Raw genomic sequence first — 19212 nt, 5'->3', positions numbered from 1 at the left:
TTTACAGGAGGCTGGACTAGATGGTTCTCATGGTCCCTTACATCTCTACAATCCTATGATTTTATGGCTGCATCTCTCAGGCAAGTGTTTGGCCTCAGCTATACTTGCTTTGGAAAACTCTTACAATGACTACTCCAGTTCATTCTTCCTGGAGCTGCCTTGAAAGATGTTGGAAGAATGCTGCGGGTTGCCTCTTGACTGGCAAAGGCCACAGCTATTTTAGCATACCTGTACTGGCTTTCTGTTAGCTTCTAGGCCCTGTACAAAGTGCTAATGAAAACTATTTAAAAAACCTATCTGCTCTGGGATCTGCATAGACAAGCATTTCCTCTCATGTGTACCTCCCTGCTCCCTCAGATCTGTGGGCATGCACTGCTTCAAAGGGCACTTTTGTCCAGGGCTTTAATCCCTGCCAAATCGGCAAACGGACTGAATCTTACTGCCTTGGCTGCGCAATCTTGGAGCCCCTGATGGAGCAAGATTGGCCTGCAAGTTGGAGGCTCCTCGCCCTTGTAATTGAGGTTATGTTTCCTTAAAAAATAATATCTGTTTTTATTCTTTGTGATCCCAGTCCCAGTCTAGTTTGATAACCAAGCATCTGAAGTATGTGCTCTGAGCCTCTAGGCAAATAGCACTGAGTGGTCCCTCTGCATTTTCTCTCTTTCCTTTCTAGGTTGGAGGATTGTGATGAAACTGCTGCTGTCACTCCTTCTCTCACTACAAAATCTCATGACACTAAGAAGACTCCAGGACAGCCCAGAAGGGATTATGGATTTTGGTGTCCACGTCATCTGCAAACCTCCAGTGGCCAAGGCTACAAGTTTTTGGGAATAGATCAGTGTGCACCCCCCTGTCCCAACATGTATTTCAGTAATCATGAGCTAGACGTCGCCAAAAGCTTCATTGGGATTGTTTCAATTTTTTGCCTTTGCGCGACTCTGTTCACATTCCTAACGTTTTTGATTGATGTTAAGCGGTTCAGATATCCAGAGAGGCCAATAATATACTATTCTGTTTGTTACAGCATAGTGTCTCTGGTATACTTCCTTGGGTTTGTCCTGGGAAACAGAACTGCCTGTAATAAGGTAGATGAAAAACTGCAGCTTGGAGAGACAGTTGTTCTTGGTTCTCAGAACAAAGCCTGCACAATTGTTTTTATGGCTCTGTACTTTTTCACCATGGCTGGAACTGTGTGGTGGGTGATCCTCACAGTCACTTGGTTCCTAGCTGCCGGACGGAAGTGGAGCTGTGAAGCTATTGAGCAAAAGGCAATGTGGTTCCATGCAATTGCCTGGGGCATGCCTGGCTTTCTCACCATTATGCTGCTTGCCATGAACAAAGTGGAAGGTGACAACATCAGCGGTGTTTGTTTTGTTGGCCTCTATGACCTGGATGCTTCCAGATACTTTGTCCTTTTGCCTTTGTGCCTTTGTGTCTTTGTTGGATTGTCTCTCCTCTTGGCAGGCATAATTTCTCTAAATCACGTGCGGCAAGTTATACAGAATGATGGCAGGAATCAAGAAAAGCTGAAGAAATTCATGATTCGAATCGGTGTCTTCAGTGGCTTATACCTGGTACCTTTAGTGATGCTCTTGGGATGTTATATCTACGAGCAGGTGTACAGGAAGATCTGGGAAACCACTTGGGTTTATGACCATTGTGTTAAGTTCCATATACCTTGCCCTTATCAGGTAAGGGTGAAATACTTGCACAATTTATACCTCAATAATTAAGAATATTGGTATCTGTTACTGCTGCTGAACATGTATGCAATAATGGGAATTTGATTGCAGCAACAACTGTGATACTGCTTTGTCTATTGTTCTTCACTTGATGAGTGGTCCTATCCTAGTGTTCAATGTGGAATCCAGTCTTCATCCGATTAGTATTGTCCTGGAAAGTATAAACTCTTTGAGTACAAAGCAATGGAATAAATTTCTCTTTGGAACCCTCCTTGAAGATGTTAGTGACATCTAGCTATGATTTCCTAAGAAGAAAATTTTAAAAGACTGTCTAAAAACAACAGCAAAACTAATATGCTGCTAGACAATAATCCTTCAAATTTTACACCCATCTGTTCATATTGAAGATAAGAGTCATTTTTAATATTGTTGCTTAAAACATGCTTTTCTTCCCACTAAAATAGATGGGAAAGTTATCTACATTGCATATAAAAGTGAGGTTTTAAGTCACTACAAAATGGGGGGGGGGAATGAAAACAGAAGTTTATACTTGTAGATAGCAACCTCTGATCTAGTTATAACTAGGGAAATGTTAATTCATTTTGGCTGCTTATGTAGTTCCCTCCAGATGTGAACTTCCATCAGCCCCAGGCAGCACAGCCCAATGGTCAAGGATTATGGAAGCTGTAGTCCCCAACATCAAGAGGGACCACTTTGACTATCCCAACCTAGATGCATACTGCATTTATTCCAATATAAGGATTATTTAATCAAAAATACTTAGGGCAGAACATTTCCTTTTTAGTGCTATTACTTTATTACTTTATTACATTCAGCTTGGTCCAAGCTTTTTAAAATAACTATTTACTCAAAATAATATTTCTGGCACCAGCTAGTTAATGATCCTCAAGCTAATAAAAATAGGCCAGGGTGGTAATGGAGAGACCTGAATTGGCCAAGCTAATACAAAATAAAAATCTTGAGCACTAGGTAAGACAGACAAGTTAGCTCTTGAGTTAAATATCATTGCCCTTTTTTGAGCCTGTTCTTCACAAGAGTGGATTAATTTTGCAGTGAACAGCAGAAAAGACACTGGTACATACCCCCAAGGCACTCTGAAAATCCTGCCACCTCTAATTAACTTCAGCCCATCAGTTCCATCGTCTTTCCTGTGTACTCAGATGACACAACTGTGTTACTGTACAGAGTATCACTAAAGAAATTGGTTAGTACTGAGCACTTTAGAAGAATTAGCTACACTTGTTATGCATTTCTCCCTTCTATACAGCTGTGGCCACATTTTTTGTGACTTAACTGTATCTGCCTTCAACATTTAAGAACACAGGCAAGGTCTAAAGAAGTTTCTTCAGGCTTCTCCTAAGGGATTTCTGGAATTGTAGTTTTGTGATGCTGGAGTAACTTAACTCTTACGTGTCGTGTTTTTTCTCTCATTAATACATTTTTCCTCCATTCTAGCAGGTGTTTCAATGCAAACCCCATCATGATCCTGGAGCAAGGCAAACTTCCACTCCCCACCAACTGCTGGGCAGGGGGAGCACACCTTGCTCCAGCAAAAGAACAGTGGGGAGCTCACTTTAAGCTCGCCATTGTTCCTTTGAAGTCATGCAGGCACTGGCCCCACAAATATGGCAGGTGTGGGTGCTTTGCCAGAAAGTGCCTAACAGGCCGAACTGGGACCCCTGGCAGGCCAAAGTTGGCTACAGACTGGAGGCTCCCTACCCTGAGGCTTATTTCTTATTTTTGTGTCATTTTCTAAATAAATTAAAATCACACCATTCAGTACTGTGTCATAGCATCATATTATCCCTGCTTACACTTGCAGCATTTCATTTTCTGGAGTTTTGATGACAATATATTGTGATTAAGCTATTTTAAATGTGTAGCATAGGTACAGTATTCTCATTTGCTTAAAGTTGTTTAAGCCCGAGTGCAGCTTAGTTGACATAAAACTGCAAACTTCTGTATCACTATTCATTTTCTGCTTTGAATATAGGGTCGGAAAACCATTTTTCTATTTTTAATTTTTAATGAATGGTTATTGTTTTCCAGGTCAAGATATTGGCAAGACCAGAAATAATTTTGTTTCTGATGAAATACCTTATGACTTTAATTGTTGGCATCTCTCCAGTTTTCTGGGTGGGAAGCAAGAAGACTTGCTCAGAATGGGCAAGTTTCTTCAACAGGAATCGCAAAAGAGAGTAAGACACATTTTTTGTGGTAATATTTATTTTTAAAACAACAAGATAAAATTAGTGGGCACTGTTAATTGGTGTGCTTTAAAAATGTGTGTGTGTGTGTGTGTGTGTGTGTGAGAGAGAGAGAGAGAGAGAGAGAGAGAGAGAGAGAGAATGTATCTTGGGTTGCTTCCTGACTTTGTTCAAAAAAGGTTGTTAACCCCCCCCCCCAAACATGTCTCTCATCTTTGATGTTGAACTTCCTGTTGTCATCATTGTTTAAGTGCCACCTCCTTCCTTCTTCCCTCACATGTGAACCTGCTGTGAATTGGAACTTATGGGCAATACCAACTGCAAGGTCTGGAAGTGCCCTTGCATGGGGAATTTTTAAAAGCTGTAGTTAGCCAGATGATGAATTTCCTCCAAATCTTCCTTGGTAAACTGGCCATTTTTTCTCCTTTTGCAAAAGAGACTGAGCAGTTTAATCCTGAGCAGCAGGGGTCTGACTTGGTCAAATTTTGTATCTGCTTTCTCACAGCCTGTATTATTAGCATGAATGTTTTAATGCTATGCCATATTTTATATAGTCTTTCTTGATGCTTGGCATTGCATAATTATTTGGAGATTGATCTCAGGAAGAGGAGAAATTGAGAATAATATATTCTCTAAGCTCCCACAGAGTGGTCTGTTCTTCAATTTAAATTCTTCTGGAGTATATTTTTAACAGTTTTATGTAGGCTATGTGTAAGTTCCCTTGGGAATACTTTTTTCCATTACTCTCCTTTGCATCCTGAATTCTTAATATGGCTTTTAGATTTCTGTATTTCTTTATATTTCTTCAGTCAAGGTTTGCAAGTAATTATCTTCAGCTCCTTCAGCCCACATTCCTTTACAATGAAGATGTATATTCCTTTCCATATTCCTCCTTTTTCCATTATTGTATAGCTATTTCATATGTGTGTCTTAGCAAAGTGATGTACTCTACCAAAATGCAGCCCCTTATTACTCTGCTAGTTTGTCCCAGGTAGTCAGATTTATTTACCCACATCCCAAGTGTTGTTACTTTAAAGTAAATATTGCACTTTTTTGCACTAAAAACTTCTATTGCTTGCATGTACAACCATAGTAAAGGTAAAGGGACCCCTGACCATTAGGTCCAGTCGTGACCAACTCTGGGGTTGCGGCGCTCATCTCGCTTTATTGGCCGAGGGAGCCGGTGTTTGTCCACAGACAGCTTCCGGGTCATGTGGCCAGCATGACTAAGCCACTTCTGGCGAACCAGAGCAGCGCACGGAAATGCTGTTTACCTTCCCGCTGGAGCGGTACCTATTTATCTACTTGCACTTTGACGTGCTTTCGAACCGCTAGGTTGGCAGGAGCAGGGACTGAGCAATGGGAGCTCACCCCGTCGCGGGGATTTGAACCGCCGACCTTCTGATTGGCAAGTCCTAGGCTCTGTGGTTTAACCCACAGCGCCACCCGCGTCCCTTATGTACAACCATATTAGGCAGTAATATGAAACCTGGAACACCATTTCTGGCCACTTAGTGAGTTGCTGTGATTTGATGAATATTCCAATAGTTCAATGCATTAATGGCTACAATTTTGGCAAATGATACAGATTATGTGAGGAAAGTGAAAAGCCAGTTTCAGGCAACTTGGGATTCTGTGGTGAGGGCAGGCAATAAAGAGTGAGGACTAAGGAGCAGAGTGGGCCAAAAGTGTAGAGCAGGGTTTCCCAAACTTGGGTCTCCACCTGCTTTTGGACTACAATTCCTATCATCCCTGACCACTAGTCCTGCTAGCTAGGGATGATGGGAGCATGTTAATCATGATAATATTGCATGTTAATCATGATCATATTGTTTTGAATACTAGTTGCGAGGGAGGCTGTTGCCCTGATGTCCCTCTTGTGAGCTTCTCACAGGTTCTGTGAACTGCCCTGAAACCTCCATGTATGGGGCGGTATATAAATTCAATAAACAAAAATATCTGCCTGCCTCTGTGAATAACATGGTGTAGAACCAGATGGATCTTTCATTTAATTCACTAGGGAAGTTATTGAAGGACAAAGAGATGAAGACATGGATAAAGATAAAATACAGGTGGAGAAAACTTCCCTACAGACCTAGTGTCTGATAAAGTTGTGTGTTTTCTGTACCAAGAGAGTGGCTGAGTAAGTAATAATTAAGGGAGAACTAAGTTTCTTGTACTTGCAGGATTGTGGCTCCAATGCTACTTGCATAGAATATTGAACATGGGCCTGTGGTGCCAACTTGGCAGTTAACTTGCTCAATGTCCTGGAGCAAATCAAGTCCCTTCTTGTAATGAAAACATTTGAAAAAATGCAGTAGCTCTTAAAATGACCGCAGCATGATCTTGTGCACTAGATAAGATATTTCCACCCCTTTGTAAAGATGGGAGTGGAGCAATAAATAGTTTATAGACTTGCTCCATCTGGCTTTGATACCAGTACATGTGAGAAGGACCTAGGGGTCTTAGTAGACCAGGAGATCAACATGAGTCAACAGCGTGATGCAGCAGCAAAAAAAGCTAATGCAATTCTAGACTGCATCAACAGAAAGATAGTGTCCAGATCAAGAGGAATAATCGTTACCGCTCTGTTCTGCCTTGGTCAGACCACAGCTTGGACTACTGTGTCCAGTTCTGGGCATCACAGTTTTAAGATGGATATTGACAAGCTGGAACATGTGCAGAGGGAAGGCTACTAACGTGATAAAAGGTCTGGAAACCAATCCTTATGAGAAGCAGTTGAGGGAGTTAGATATGTTTAGTCTGGAGAAAGCAGAGATTATATGATAGCCTGCTTGAAATATCTGTAGGGTGTCACATGGATAATGGAGCAAGCTTGTTTTCTCCTGCTCCGGAGGGTAGGTAGGACCCAAAATAATGGATTCAAATTACCAGAAAGGAGATTCTGATTAAACATTAGTAATACCTTTCTGACAGTAAGAGGTGTTTGACAATAGAACAGGCTACCATAGAAGGCGGTAGGCTCTCCTTTAATGGAGATTTTAAAACAGAGGCTGAATGTTCATCTAGTAGGGATTCTTTAGCTGTAATTCCTTCATTGCAGAGGGTTGGACTAGATGATCCATTGGGTCCCTTCCAGCTCTAGAATTCTATGAAAGAAAGTAAAAAATGAGTTAAGAGAGCAGTCTGTCACATCTTAAAATTGGTAGTTTTGACAATGACTTCAGGAAGATGTTTGCACATCTGAATGCAATTAGCACATCTAAATAGTTATGGAGGAGGGTTGTAATCACCATGTATTGTCTTCTCCCAATCAGTCCAATCAGTGAAAGCCGAAGAGTATTGCAAGAGTCATGTGAATTTTTCTTGAAGCACAACTCTAAAGCGAAGCACAAAAAGAAGCACTACAAATCCAGCTCTCACAAACTGAAGGTGATTTCAAAGTCAATGGGGACCAGTACAGCTGTCACAACCAATCACGGAACCTCTGCCATGGCCATCGCAAACCATGATTACTTAAGCCAAGACACGTTCACTGAGATCAAAAGCTGTCCTGAAACATCTGAGAGAGAGATGGAAGCAGATGGAACGGTCAGCCAGAAAGTGAAAGAGGAAGAGTTTGCCTGCAGCGAACAAAGTGCACTGCACATGTTACCTAGCCCTAAAGTGGCTTTGGAACAGCTAGAAAAGAGAGGGAAGGCAGACAACACACAGGATATTGCCAGCTTATCTGAAAGCATGAAAAGAATGGTCGAAGGAAGGTAATTGCCTTTCCCTTAATTTTATGTGTTTTTAACTATTGCATGCTAGTTGTTACTACCATTAGAAGAGAAAAATACTGCATTTTACTTTAAAATAGCAGGAAATGGAAAATAAATCTTGCAAACAAAGCTTTTTATCCCATGGAGCTGCATTATCTGCACTGGAGTGGGCGCCTAAACCAGTCTTTAAGCAAACGTAGCTACATTGTCTTAGACACCACACCTCTAAACACCTGAATATAGAATGCAAGGCGTAATTGTTCAGATACTTTGCTAGAATTTAAGAGGAGACAAGCCAAAGTATAAGATATTAGCCGTGAGACCTCTAAGCAGTTCAGGAGAAAATCAAGGGCCCAGTTGGATGAATTGCTACGACAAAGACTCTGAACCAGTGTGGGAGCCTGTGCACTCCTGTTGGATTGGATCTGGGAGACCTGACTTAGGTTTGCACAAGGTGGCTCAGTGTCCTTACATTTCAGTTATGCATCTATAAAAAGACTCAACTCCCACAAAACAATAAATATTGTAAAAATTCAGTGCACACTGATAAATTATGAAAACAAATGTTATTTTACTTTAATGAAGCTAAAGTTGTGTTTTGGTCCATCTTGATACCCAAATATTCTATTTTCATTAAGCCTTTCATAACAATGTAGCCAATCATGTAGCAAAGACAAAAGTCCCATGCTCTTGGCACTGAACCAGGATCTGGAGTTTGCTGGGTTATATTGTAAGAATCCTGATCAGTGTTTGAAACTCCCATTGTTCTAGGCGCATTATGTGACAGGGAATTTCATTAGTGCAAGCAGTTTCTGAGCCCTGGGCACAGTACTGCGCCTAAGATTTCAGATTAAAACTGCAGAGGGGAAGGAAAGGAGGACCTTTTTCTGCCTCCCCCTTTCCCCTCTCAGAAGACTGGAGAAGAGACCCTCTGAAGAATATTAGGGAGGTGGGCAGGGGAAGGACTAGACCATGTGAAAAATGAACATGATATTTTAGCTGCAGTTTATTCATTTTCAGCTTTGTATTTTGTGGAGGCACACTTTTTAAAAAACATTCCATTGCTACTCCCATAACCTAGGCTTAAGGTGCTATTTTGCTCCTAGCTTTCATATCTCAGTTTCTAACACTGATCCAGATGCCTGATTCAAAGACAAATGTAGCCCATGTTTTTTAGTTCTGAGTGATAGGAGCTTTTCTACTAAAGGGTTTTTCCATCCCTGCTACCCAAAAACTTTAGTTAAAAACTGCATGTCTAATAATCAATTCCTGTCAAGTATGTGACCAATTTTTTTAACTTGAGTGTTTGTTTTGTTTGCAGCAGGGATGGGGAAACTGTGGCCCTTCAGGTGTTGCTGGACTCCATCTCCTATCAGCCCCACCCAACATGTCCAATGGTTAGGGATGATGGGAGTTTTAGTACACCAACAACTAGTAATTCGCCTAGTAATATCATTCTCCGAGTAGTTCATAGGACCTCTTGTGTTTTAAAAAAGATGTGTATTTAGTTTATCATCTGTTTCAATGTAGAATGTCTTTTCTTTCTGTCTTTTGTATGCATATAACAGGACAACTCCTAGAAGTGATCTGATTGAATCCCTTCCCCTCCAAGTTGGTCATCCGCACCTTGATGTTTCCCAGCCAGGCAGTCCCAAGGGGTCACTCTTGTTTGCCCATTCGTCTTCAGATTCAAGGAAAGCTCAGGAGTCTGGTCATAGTTCAAACGCTTAAAAAGGCGAAATTGCTACGTGAGTCATTTCAGCTCATGGATGGAATCTGTGTTACACTGGAAATGACTGTTGTGCTCTGCTTTGCAAGGAGGTGCCACAATATACTCCTTGGTTGTACTTCAGGTAAAACTAAAATTGCATTGTGAGGGGCCTAGCAACAGCTTCCTCTTCAAACTTTGGGCATGTCCTAACTAGCAGTAAGTTTGATATGAAAAAGATGATGAATAAGTAAGTACTGCTTTTTATAACCTTTATGTCAAACTGCATTGCAGTAGTGGAGATGGAAGGTATCTTGAGCTGTGTTATAAAACTACCACCTCCTTCTAGCAGTGCTATTTACTGTATCATAAATAGGTGGGTCACACAGGGGCAGGGAAAAGCTGATGCAACATGTGAGAATAACAGTACGGTCCCATTCTTGGAGAATCGGCTTAAGCTGCAAAGTACAAGCAATGACTTGAGCACTTGTGGCTGAAGCATAGCCCAGTGTCTGCCTTTGCTGCTCTTATCAGCCAGCTCTGACCTGCAGGCCAGAGAAACCCTTAGCCTAGGTTCTCCAGTATGGTGCCAGTGGACACTACATCTCCTTCAGAAGCCCCCCTTGGCACTTACCAAGGTATCTCCCTATTTTGGTTTTTGGCGGGGTTGAATTTTTCATTTGTCTTATTTTTTGGGGGGGCGGTTCTTTTGTGAAATAGGGATTTCTCAAATGTCCCTTTCTTATTATCACATCTGGCAAGTACACATGTACATCCACTTCTGATTTCTGTGGTCCAACAGCCCATGGGATGCTGCTGAGAAACGTAGTAGGGACCCTGCTTTTGCCTCTGCCCAAGCTGTGCAACTGTCTTCATGAATTACAACTGTATTGTAAGAATACTGGGTGGTCACTGGTTCAGTTGCTTCTGTGCAGGTATTTGTATTGGGTCTAGTAGACAAGTTATTTTTGTAAAAAAAAAATCTTAGGTGCAATGGCTCATAAATTTTTGGGCCAGTAGTAATATTTTATGTTATGGTCTAAACACTGAAATGGAAAGGGACTCTTGAATCAAAACCAGTTTTGAAAGTAGCTACTTTTATACAAGTATAGCACAGATCAATTGTTTCTCTTACACGACAGGATGCTTTGTTATATACCTGTCTCCTACCCTTCATTATTATTGTTATTATGCTCAAGTAAGGTAAGGTGGGGAGTGGTGAAGCCAACCACTGTTCAGATATTACAGGTAATAACCTGGGAATTTACTTAACCTCAGTATTTCTACTCAGGGTGGTACCTTTCAAATCTGAGGCTTGAGCACAATCTAATAGTAGCTTGCATTTTATAAAGTGAGATTGTGCATAAATTGGGCATTGAATCCCATTCCCTTCCCTTTCTTTCCCCCTATCAGAATAGACCCTTGAGAGAACATATAAACCACAGTACCTATGAAGCTAATTTCCTAGCCTTCTGTAGTTTTGAAGATCTAAGCTGTAACCTTCTATAAATATTTTTTAATGTTTTCTATTAGCTTGGAAAATGGGAGAACTGTGTGTTACTTTGCTACAAGTCATTCAGTCCTGATCTTTGCATTTTAAACATCAAGTTTTTTGTGATTTCTGAGTCCATTTATTGATCATTTATTGATAAATCAGCTTTGAAGCATCAACTGATTAAAACAAGCACTTTCTACTATTCTAGTCTACAGGTAGAATCTACAAAAACCAAATCTGTCTGGTTCTACCTGATATAGTTGCAGCTTTCTCCATAATATAGCACTTATTCCAGAGCTGTAAAACAGCCCCTGGGCTGCTTAGATATTCTGGGTCAAGGCAGTAAAGACCATTCAGACAACTTTCATGGCTTCCAACCCTGGTGCTTTTAGCTTATACCCACTAGGCCTTGGGATTTCTGCGCCGTGTCCCTACCTAGCAATGATATAAAAAACATCCAGTAGTCCTACAGCAAAGCTTGCTTTCACTTGTTTAGGAAGAAACTGGTAGGATATCCTGTAGAAGACTGGAAATAGCAAGCTTGTCTCTTTAAATTCAGTTGAATTGCAGCAGTTGGGGTTTGCTGCTTGTCTAGAAAGGTGCATATCAAGGACCCGGATCCTGCGATCAACATTTTAGGACTTTCTTTGTGTGCCCCTTCCACGAGAGGTGCAGAGGGTGGCAACACAAGAACAGACCTTTTCTACTGTAGTTCCCTGTTTATGGAATGCTCACCCCAAGGCGCCTTCATTGCATCTCTTTAGGCACCAGGTGAAATGTTTTTCTATAGCCAGGCCTTGGGCTGATTAACATGCAATGGATGGCCTTTTAAATATGTTTGTGAAAGGGGGTGGTTGTTGGTATGTTTTTGTTACATATTTTGTGTTCTCGTTTGATTTTTTTATGTTGTGAACCACCCTGTGATCTTTGAATGAAGGGTGGTATACAAATTCAATAAATAAATATACTGAGTGTATGTTTGTGCAGCTCTGAAGCACAAGGGCAGGACATTTATCAAGGAAAGGGTGTGATTATGCTTAGCAGGGCTTGGGTAAACTGTCCTGGGTATTTCCCCTTTGATGCTGAAGTCACTTGCAGTTTCACTGGATTGTATTTCCTCTGCATTCAATTTAACTGACCGCAGGCTCCAGTATCTCCAATCCTGCTGTGGCTCAGGAATGTTGTACTCTTTCCAATCCCCTTGCCCTTTTGACTGGATGGCCCTAGTAACTAAGGTATTGCGGCACCGAGTTAGGTTGCATGCATAGCAATCAAGCAAAAGAAGCCAAACAATTTGGATGTTGTAGCAGTACTCTTGCCCTTTGCCGCTTCTCATAAAAGAGCAGAAGGAAGCCCAGCCAAGTCTCCCTTTCTTTACAATTTGTTCCTTTTGCAGGTAGAGTAGGGCAGTTGTGCTTCCTTGCTAAAAGGCTGCAGAAGATGCCCCTATACTTTAGAATGATATTTCCTGGACACAGGGTGCTGTCTCCGTATGCCAAGCACAGCATAATGTGGTAGAGCCCTACATCTTTTCCAAGTCAGTTGTAATGATAAAAAATGAGTCAAAAGCCTGGCCCACAATGATATATACTGTGCAGTTTACAATAGTTACATAATGTGACTTTGAAAACTGCATTTTGAAGACTAATCTGCTCTGGGTCTAGTGAAAGCCAATGTTTTGTGATGCACTAACTGGGTCACAAAATAAATTAAGTTGTTTGTATGCAGCCATCTTGGGATAGTAGTCCTCACCTGTTGTCAGGAGTCAATGATTACAGTTACCCCTGTTGCCATGGCAGCCATAAATTTAATGCTTCTCAGCAGCCTGCACCAATAAGCCACTGTAATATTTTGCTCCTTAAACAAAAAGTATCTGTTTCTCCTCTTCAGCCTCTGCTGATGAGTTGCTAAACCTTCCTTGCTAAACCTGCCATGCCTTTCCCAAGCCTCTGACTGAACTGGAGGTAGCTGCTCCATCTTAAAGTCATTTTCCTTGTGTGCTCAGGTTCTGTAGCTGGGTCAGGCTAAAGGCACATCTAGTCTAGCATCCTGATCTCACAATGGCCAACCACATGCCTATGGGAAGCCCCAGCTTCTTCACTAGTACTCTTTCCGCACTTGTCATTCCTAGCAAGTGGTATTCAAAGGTGCAGTGCCTCCAACATTTGAGGCAGAACATAGTCCTCATGGCTCGTAGCCACGGATAGCTACTATTCTCCATGAATTTGTCTAATCCTCTTTTAAAGAAGGTGGCCTTCTCTACATCTTGCTTCCACAGCACCTGCTCGTTTATTTTAACTGCACATTCCTCAGTTCCAAACGAAAAGCTGCCTTGATGTTGTTGAATTTAAAATTCCAAATAGAACAAGTGTTGAATTTCTAAATAGAACAAGTGTTGGATAATGCCAGAGGGGGGAGAAGACTTTCAATCTGTCCTGTAAGCACCCCTTTCATTCTGAATTGTGAGTGTGAGGAATATATATTACATTTGGCTCAGTGGAAAGAGCAAAGCACTGTGCCTTTGTTCAGATGCACTTTTTGCCATTCCTGCTGGCTTATAGAAATTATTGTTGGCTACTCAGCCCAACTGCATTTTACGCTCTTAGGTAAGTAGTGCTAACAGAGAGGAGGGTGATTATAACTGAGCTCTTATCTAGGACACTAACATTCATTTGTTTTTATAGCTCTTCATCTTTGTAAGTGGTTTTGTGTTTTTTTTAAAGAAAGCACTCCCAGTTTCTTTGTTTTTCAACATTCCACTTTGTGCAACATCATTTGGTTGTCTTGGACACCAAGTGAAACTATATTATAAAAAAGAAATATAAATGGCAACTGAATAAGGAAGATAGTTCTGATGGATCAAATTGTTTCCTGTTATAACAATGTATTGAATTTTGAATGTATTATGTTCTCTGCATTTAACTTTGTAACTTATTGCCTTTAACAAAGACTATTGGTGGTTTAACTGGATATTTCCTTATTTTCAGAACATACTATTCTTCCAATAACTAGAGAGACTTTCAAAGTTGTAAATATTCTCTGTGGAAAAACAATTTTTCTCTTATTGGCACATCTGGTTTTTTTAAAAAATGTCTGCAATTTGGCATATGTATTTTTACTATTGGTCAATAAAGTTTTCTATACTGTAAAAAGTCACAAACTGTGTTGTGTTTGAAAACAGCTTGGAGCAGGGCCAGCCCTACCGTTAGGTGGAATCAGGTGGGCACCTTGGGCTCTAAGTCCTGGGGGTACATGTGGCAGTGAAGTGTTGTCTGCTTAGAGCTTTATGTGCTGCCCTGCACCTCTTAAGCCAGCCTGCTGTCCTCAAGTATGGTGGACAACACCATCCTGATACATTGTGGAAGTAACATTCAACTAGTAGTCTGGTCAGCTTCTGCATCTTGTCTTCTGCCTCAGGCAACCCTAAACATGAGTGTTAACCAAATTTATAAAAGCTAAGTGGCTAAGAGGTCAAGTGCAAATTACATTGCTGGCTGAAGATGGGAGATCAGTTTTTCCGAATGTTAAGGCTTCAACTGTGGCCATCTGTATGCTTCTGGAAAGTTCACAAATAGATTATTGTGGAGAAAAACTGTTGAGCTATTTCTCCCCAGCTTGTGTTTTGATATACTGCCTCTGAATGGGAAGATCCAGATTTTGCTACCATCGCTAGGAGCCATTGATAGACCTAGGCACCATTTTGTGACAAGCATGAGTACCAACTTCAATAAAATTTTGGGAGGCAGGTAAGCCCTGCCCCACATACTCGTTCACAAGACGCAGTGCATGAGCACCATTTGAATGGTAATGCCCATCAACTCTTTTGGGGGGCAGCCTCCTCAATTATTTTATTGGGGAGTGAAGGAGTTGGCTCCTATGGTAGAAAGAGTTCCATGTGTTATTTGTACTCAGTGAACATTCGTTATTGTTTTGCCAGTAAGTTTCATTTGATGACTTTCTGTTCATGTGCGCCATCTCTAATCTTATAAATTTCTATCATATTTGCCTTCCTTATAGTTTTTTTTTGGGGGGGGGGATAAAATTTAAAGTCCTACTTTTATGCCATTTCTTGCAGAGAACATATTCCACTTCAACCCTGATAAATTTTAATTCCCTTTCCTCCACTGCTTTGAGAACTCTGTGCAGTCACACAAGTTCTGCAAGCTCAGAACCTGTATGACTGCACATACGTAGAGCAACATGCTGCGGTAGCATTTTGGCAAGCAGCCTGCCCCCCAGGGCATGACTCCCACCTTCCTAGTCAGAACACATTTCATTGTTGCCCCAGCAATTTTAATTGCCATTTTCTGCACTATTCCCATGTGGCATAATCAGAACTTGACAAAGTACCCCAAATGAACATTTGTATAATGATAAAACTGCATTAGGATTCTTAGCACTCAAAGTGCCCTGAACTTTATAATACTGAATTTGCTTTATTCATTGGTGTAAGATGCTGTTTTCAACAAGCTTTCCATAATGATAGTGCTATGCAAAGTTCAAACCAGCAAAATACCACCAGTAAACCATGGGTTGTATCCCACTGAATCAGTGGGTTCAGGGAAGGACTTGTGCGAATGCAATTGAATTTCTATTACCTCCCCCACCCACTGCCCCCAAATCTGCTCTGGGTTTCCCCTCAACCTCTCCCCTCCCCAAACAGATTTGTGGGCATTGTGGCAGAGTGAGAGGGAAGAAGGAAGGGAAGTTCGGTCGCATTCACAGAAGTTCTTCTGTGCACACAGTGATTTTGTTGGCTACAGCCCCATGTTTGTTGGTATTTCAAGTCTGTGTAAACATCTTCTGGTAAGAGAAATAATTATAATGTTTCTTCTTCGCAGCACCTCTTTAAAGCATAACCGTAGCCACCAGCAAAGAGCAGGAGGCAGCAGAGGATGTTGGTTGTGCTTCTGTTTGAAATGTTGTGACCTGTTTCAAAGCAAAGTGCAGGGCCCCCCTTTCCCCCTCCACCCAGACTCTTTCAGCCGGCGGTATGAAGTTTCATCCAGACTTTCCTTCCAATTCAGCTGCTTCAGCAGAATGAGAGAGGTAAGCTTAGCTTTCTGCAAAACACTGAAAGTGAAGCGGCCAAATGGGATGCAGCATAAGATTTCTCTTTGAAGTCTGACCACCCACTCTCACTGGAGCATCTCATTAAAATGCCACATCACAGGGAAACTGAGCATCCATCAGCTGCCACAGGGTGCTGTGCTCAGTGGTGCTTTGAAGAAGCTTGGCCACTTTTTGTTTGAGCAAAACTCTTGCCAGTATTCACATGCAAAACCCCACAAAACAAAAGTGAGAATTTGGCATCAAATGCAACATGGCTTACAGGAGCTTTATGGTGTGAAATCCTCCTATTGCATTTTTATTTCTCTTCATTATGATTCTGTTCCTGTTTTCTTACTCTCTTTGAAATGCAAGAAAGCTGGGTACTCATAAGAATCTTCCATCTTATTAATCTGAATCTTTTTGGGTGAGGGTAATTCTGTACATAACGGGATTTCTGATCTTTACTTAACACTGTTTGAGCTTTATTAATTTGATATACCCATGGAAGAGGAGAGAGCAACCTTTTTTCTTCTTCTTGCCTAAGTCAATATAGAAATGTAAAGGAAACCAACATCCAGCATTTATGCAAACATTGACATACTGATGCATGTCTGTTCTCTACAGCTGGGCTTCTTAGAACTAATAACTTGCTGGAGGTTGAAGCTGAAAAGGAGCTGATCTGGCCTATGACAGTACTATACATGAGGGGAATCACTGTAAGTAAGGTTGGAGCCTGTATGTGTACAGTTCAAATCATAATTCCTAAAAAGAGACTATAAAAAGGTAATATACTAAATAGGTGAGGACAGAAAATGTTGTTCTGTTGGCCAATTCACACTGATTTTTTTAAGAACCCGCTGTTAAAAAGATATAGAGAAAATACAGAATTCTAGCTGATCCCCCACCTCAGCTGTTGTGTGATTTTATGGTAATTGGATAACAGTGATGTGCACCTTGAATCTTTTGCAGGAAGACCTCTAATATCCTATTGAATCCTAATATCATAATGAATTGTAATTAGGCCCATTTATAATGTAATGACGAACCATGGTTTACATGCTATGGGAACTCATTCTGGAAATGACTGATTTACCCAGATAAATGTTCAAAATTGCAATTCAAAATTGCATTTTTGAATTTGTTTAGCTGAGTGCCCCACTGTTCGGATGGGAAAGCTGAATATAAACATTTTAATGGAAAATAATACAAATAAGCAATACAGACGTCCCTGGAGTCAGGAACAAAGCTTCTTAAGACACAAATAGAGATGAATCACAGCCTACCTTTCTTTATACAAATGTTTATATGTGTATGCATATGTGTGTTCCACTACAGTGTTTGGTAAAACAGTATCTATAGATTGAAGCTACAGGGCATTTCCCTTGTAAGTCATGCACTATGCATTTATGTGCATAGGGTTTAAATATTTCCAGATGGATTGTGTCAGTGGCTTTAATGGCAAGTGGGCAGGTCCCAGCAAGCCTTCTCAGTAACAAAGATAAATGTGTACAGTGAAGTTCAGCTTCCTGGCAAGCAATTAAATGCCTTGTCTTTGACTCAGAACCACGGGCATTTGCCAGCAATTAACTGGAGTAATGCCAGAGAGCTCACAAATGAATATATATATATATATATATATATATATATATATATATATATATTGGCCATTTTAACAATTGTAACAAAAAGTAGGAGTGTGTGGGGATTGCCATCAAAGCAGTGATTAAGAGTCGCAGAATCTACAATCCCCAAAGTGGCCAAGTTACTTCATTATTTGGTCAGTGTTCCTAACTCAGTGCTGGTTTCCTAACTAGGCTCGAGGTGGTGATTCAGAGCAGGGCTGGTTTTGGCTGCAGTTTGTTGTGGGGGGGAATGGAACTGTCTTTTGGCTACCTCTTTGGTCCACATCCGTATCCAAGTACTGTAGAAGAAAATAATTGTCAGAAATAATTCCCATTAGATATTGTTGTAGCTTTGTGTCTTAAAATAGCTGCAGAGGAAGTGTAACCTTCCAATGGAAAAGAGAAATATTCAAGCAACTCCAGCGTGATGCCTCCAACTATGGATGTAGTATATGACTAGTAACCATTCAATGAATTTGTCCAACCCTCATTTTAAGCCATCCAAGTTGGTCCCCATCACTATATCTTGTGGGAGTGAGTTCCATTGTTTAACTATATGTTATATGAAGAAGTACTTTTTTGTCTGACATTTGTTTCTTCCTGCTCTATGATTTTGCCCTTTGCCAGTTGTGCTGATTTTGACTTTTGTACGGTGGAAGCCATCTTATTCTTAAAGGTGAAATGTTGAAGACGCAAATGCCAATGGAAAAGTAAGGAGACACTTAAAATATATCAGTGTGGCTGCATAAGGAGCTTACAGATGAGCTTAGATATAAGAAGAGAATGCACAAGAAAGGGGAAATCATGATGGAAGAGTATACATGAGTAGTCAACAGCTCAGTGGAGAAGGTCAGGAGGGCCAAAGCTTGGATAAACTCAGACTTGCAAAAGAATAATTTTAAAGTTTATTTTCGGCTGTGTTTCAGGCAAGAGGAATAATAAGCAAATAGTAGGTCTCTTGCGTGGAGAAGACTGAGAAATGCTGTTGGGTGACAGAGAAGGGGAAACTTTTCAACACTTACTTTGCCTGTTTCACCCAGAAGGGAAGCAGTGCCCAACCTGGTGATTACAGAATAAATGGAAGGAGGGAGCTGCAGCCCAATGTCTACTCTACACAACGTCCAGATCAGGGATATCGTTTGCAACAACTTTTAACACTGCATCATCACTCTGTGCAGCCACCATCAAAAACGTGGAACCGCAAGGCAACGCATTGCATGTGTGTATTTATTTGTTGTTGTTGTTTAGTCGTTTAGTCGTGCCCGACTCTTCGTGACCCCGTGGACCAGAGCACGCCAGGCACTCCCGTCTTCCACTGCCTCCCGCAGTTGGGTCAAACTTATGCTGGTAGCTTCGAGAACACTGCCCAACCATCTCGTCCTCCGTCGTTCCCTTCGCCTTGTGCCCTCCATCTTTCCCAACATCAGGGTCTTTTCCAAGGAGTCTTCTCTTCTCATGAGGTGGCCAAAGTATTGGAGTCTCAGCTTCACGAGCTGTCCTTCCAGTGAGCACTCAGGGCTGATTTCCTTAAGAATGGATAGGTTTGATCTTCTTGCAGTCCATGGGACTCTCAAGAGTCTCCTCCAGCACCATAATTCAATGGAGAAATCAAAACATCCCCCCCCCTTTGTAATGGTTATCTGTTGGTAATGCAAAGGGGGATATCAGCAGGCAACTTTCTCCTTCGTGCTAAGGAAGCCTGC

At 41.2% G+C, this 19212-nt stretch overlaps 1 protein-coding gene across 6 annotated transcripts in view; it reads left to right on the top strand.

Annotated features, from left to right (window-relative positions):
* The window catches only part of FZD6 (frizzled class receptor 6), a 31314-nt gene extending 13007 nt beyond the window's left edge, over positions 1–18307 (top strand). For 4 of the 6 annotated variants that reach the window (XM_053395481.1, XM_053395483.1, XM_053395485.1 and 1 more), the window contains exons 4-7: positions 674–1691; positions 3753–3901; positions 7189–7632; positions 9201–18307. In XM_053395481.1, the coding sequence (XP_053251456.1) occupies positions 674–1691; positions 3753–3901; positions 7189–7632; positions 9201–9363 (1774 nt within the window). In that variant the 3' untranslated portion in view covers positions 9364–18307. The remainder of the gene's footprint in view (positions 1–673; positions 1692–3752; positions 3902–7188; positions 7633–9200) is intronic. The other 2 variants (XR_008331397.1, XR_008331396.1) reach the window with 2 other exon arrangements.
* The last annotated feature ends 905 nt before the right edge of the window (positions 18308–19212 follow it).

This window comes from Podarcis raffonei, chromosome 7, assembly GCF_027172205.1.
Source record: "Podarcis raffonei isolate rPodRaf1 chromosome 7, rPodRaf1.pri, whole genome shotgun sequence".
In the NCBI taxonomy this organism is placed as follows: Eukaryota; Metazoa; Chordata; class Lepidosauria; order Squamata; family Lacertidae; genus Podarcis; species Podarcis raffonei.
This window is presented reverse-complemented; position numbering and strand designations above follow the sequence as displayed.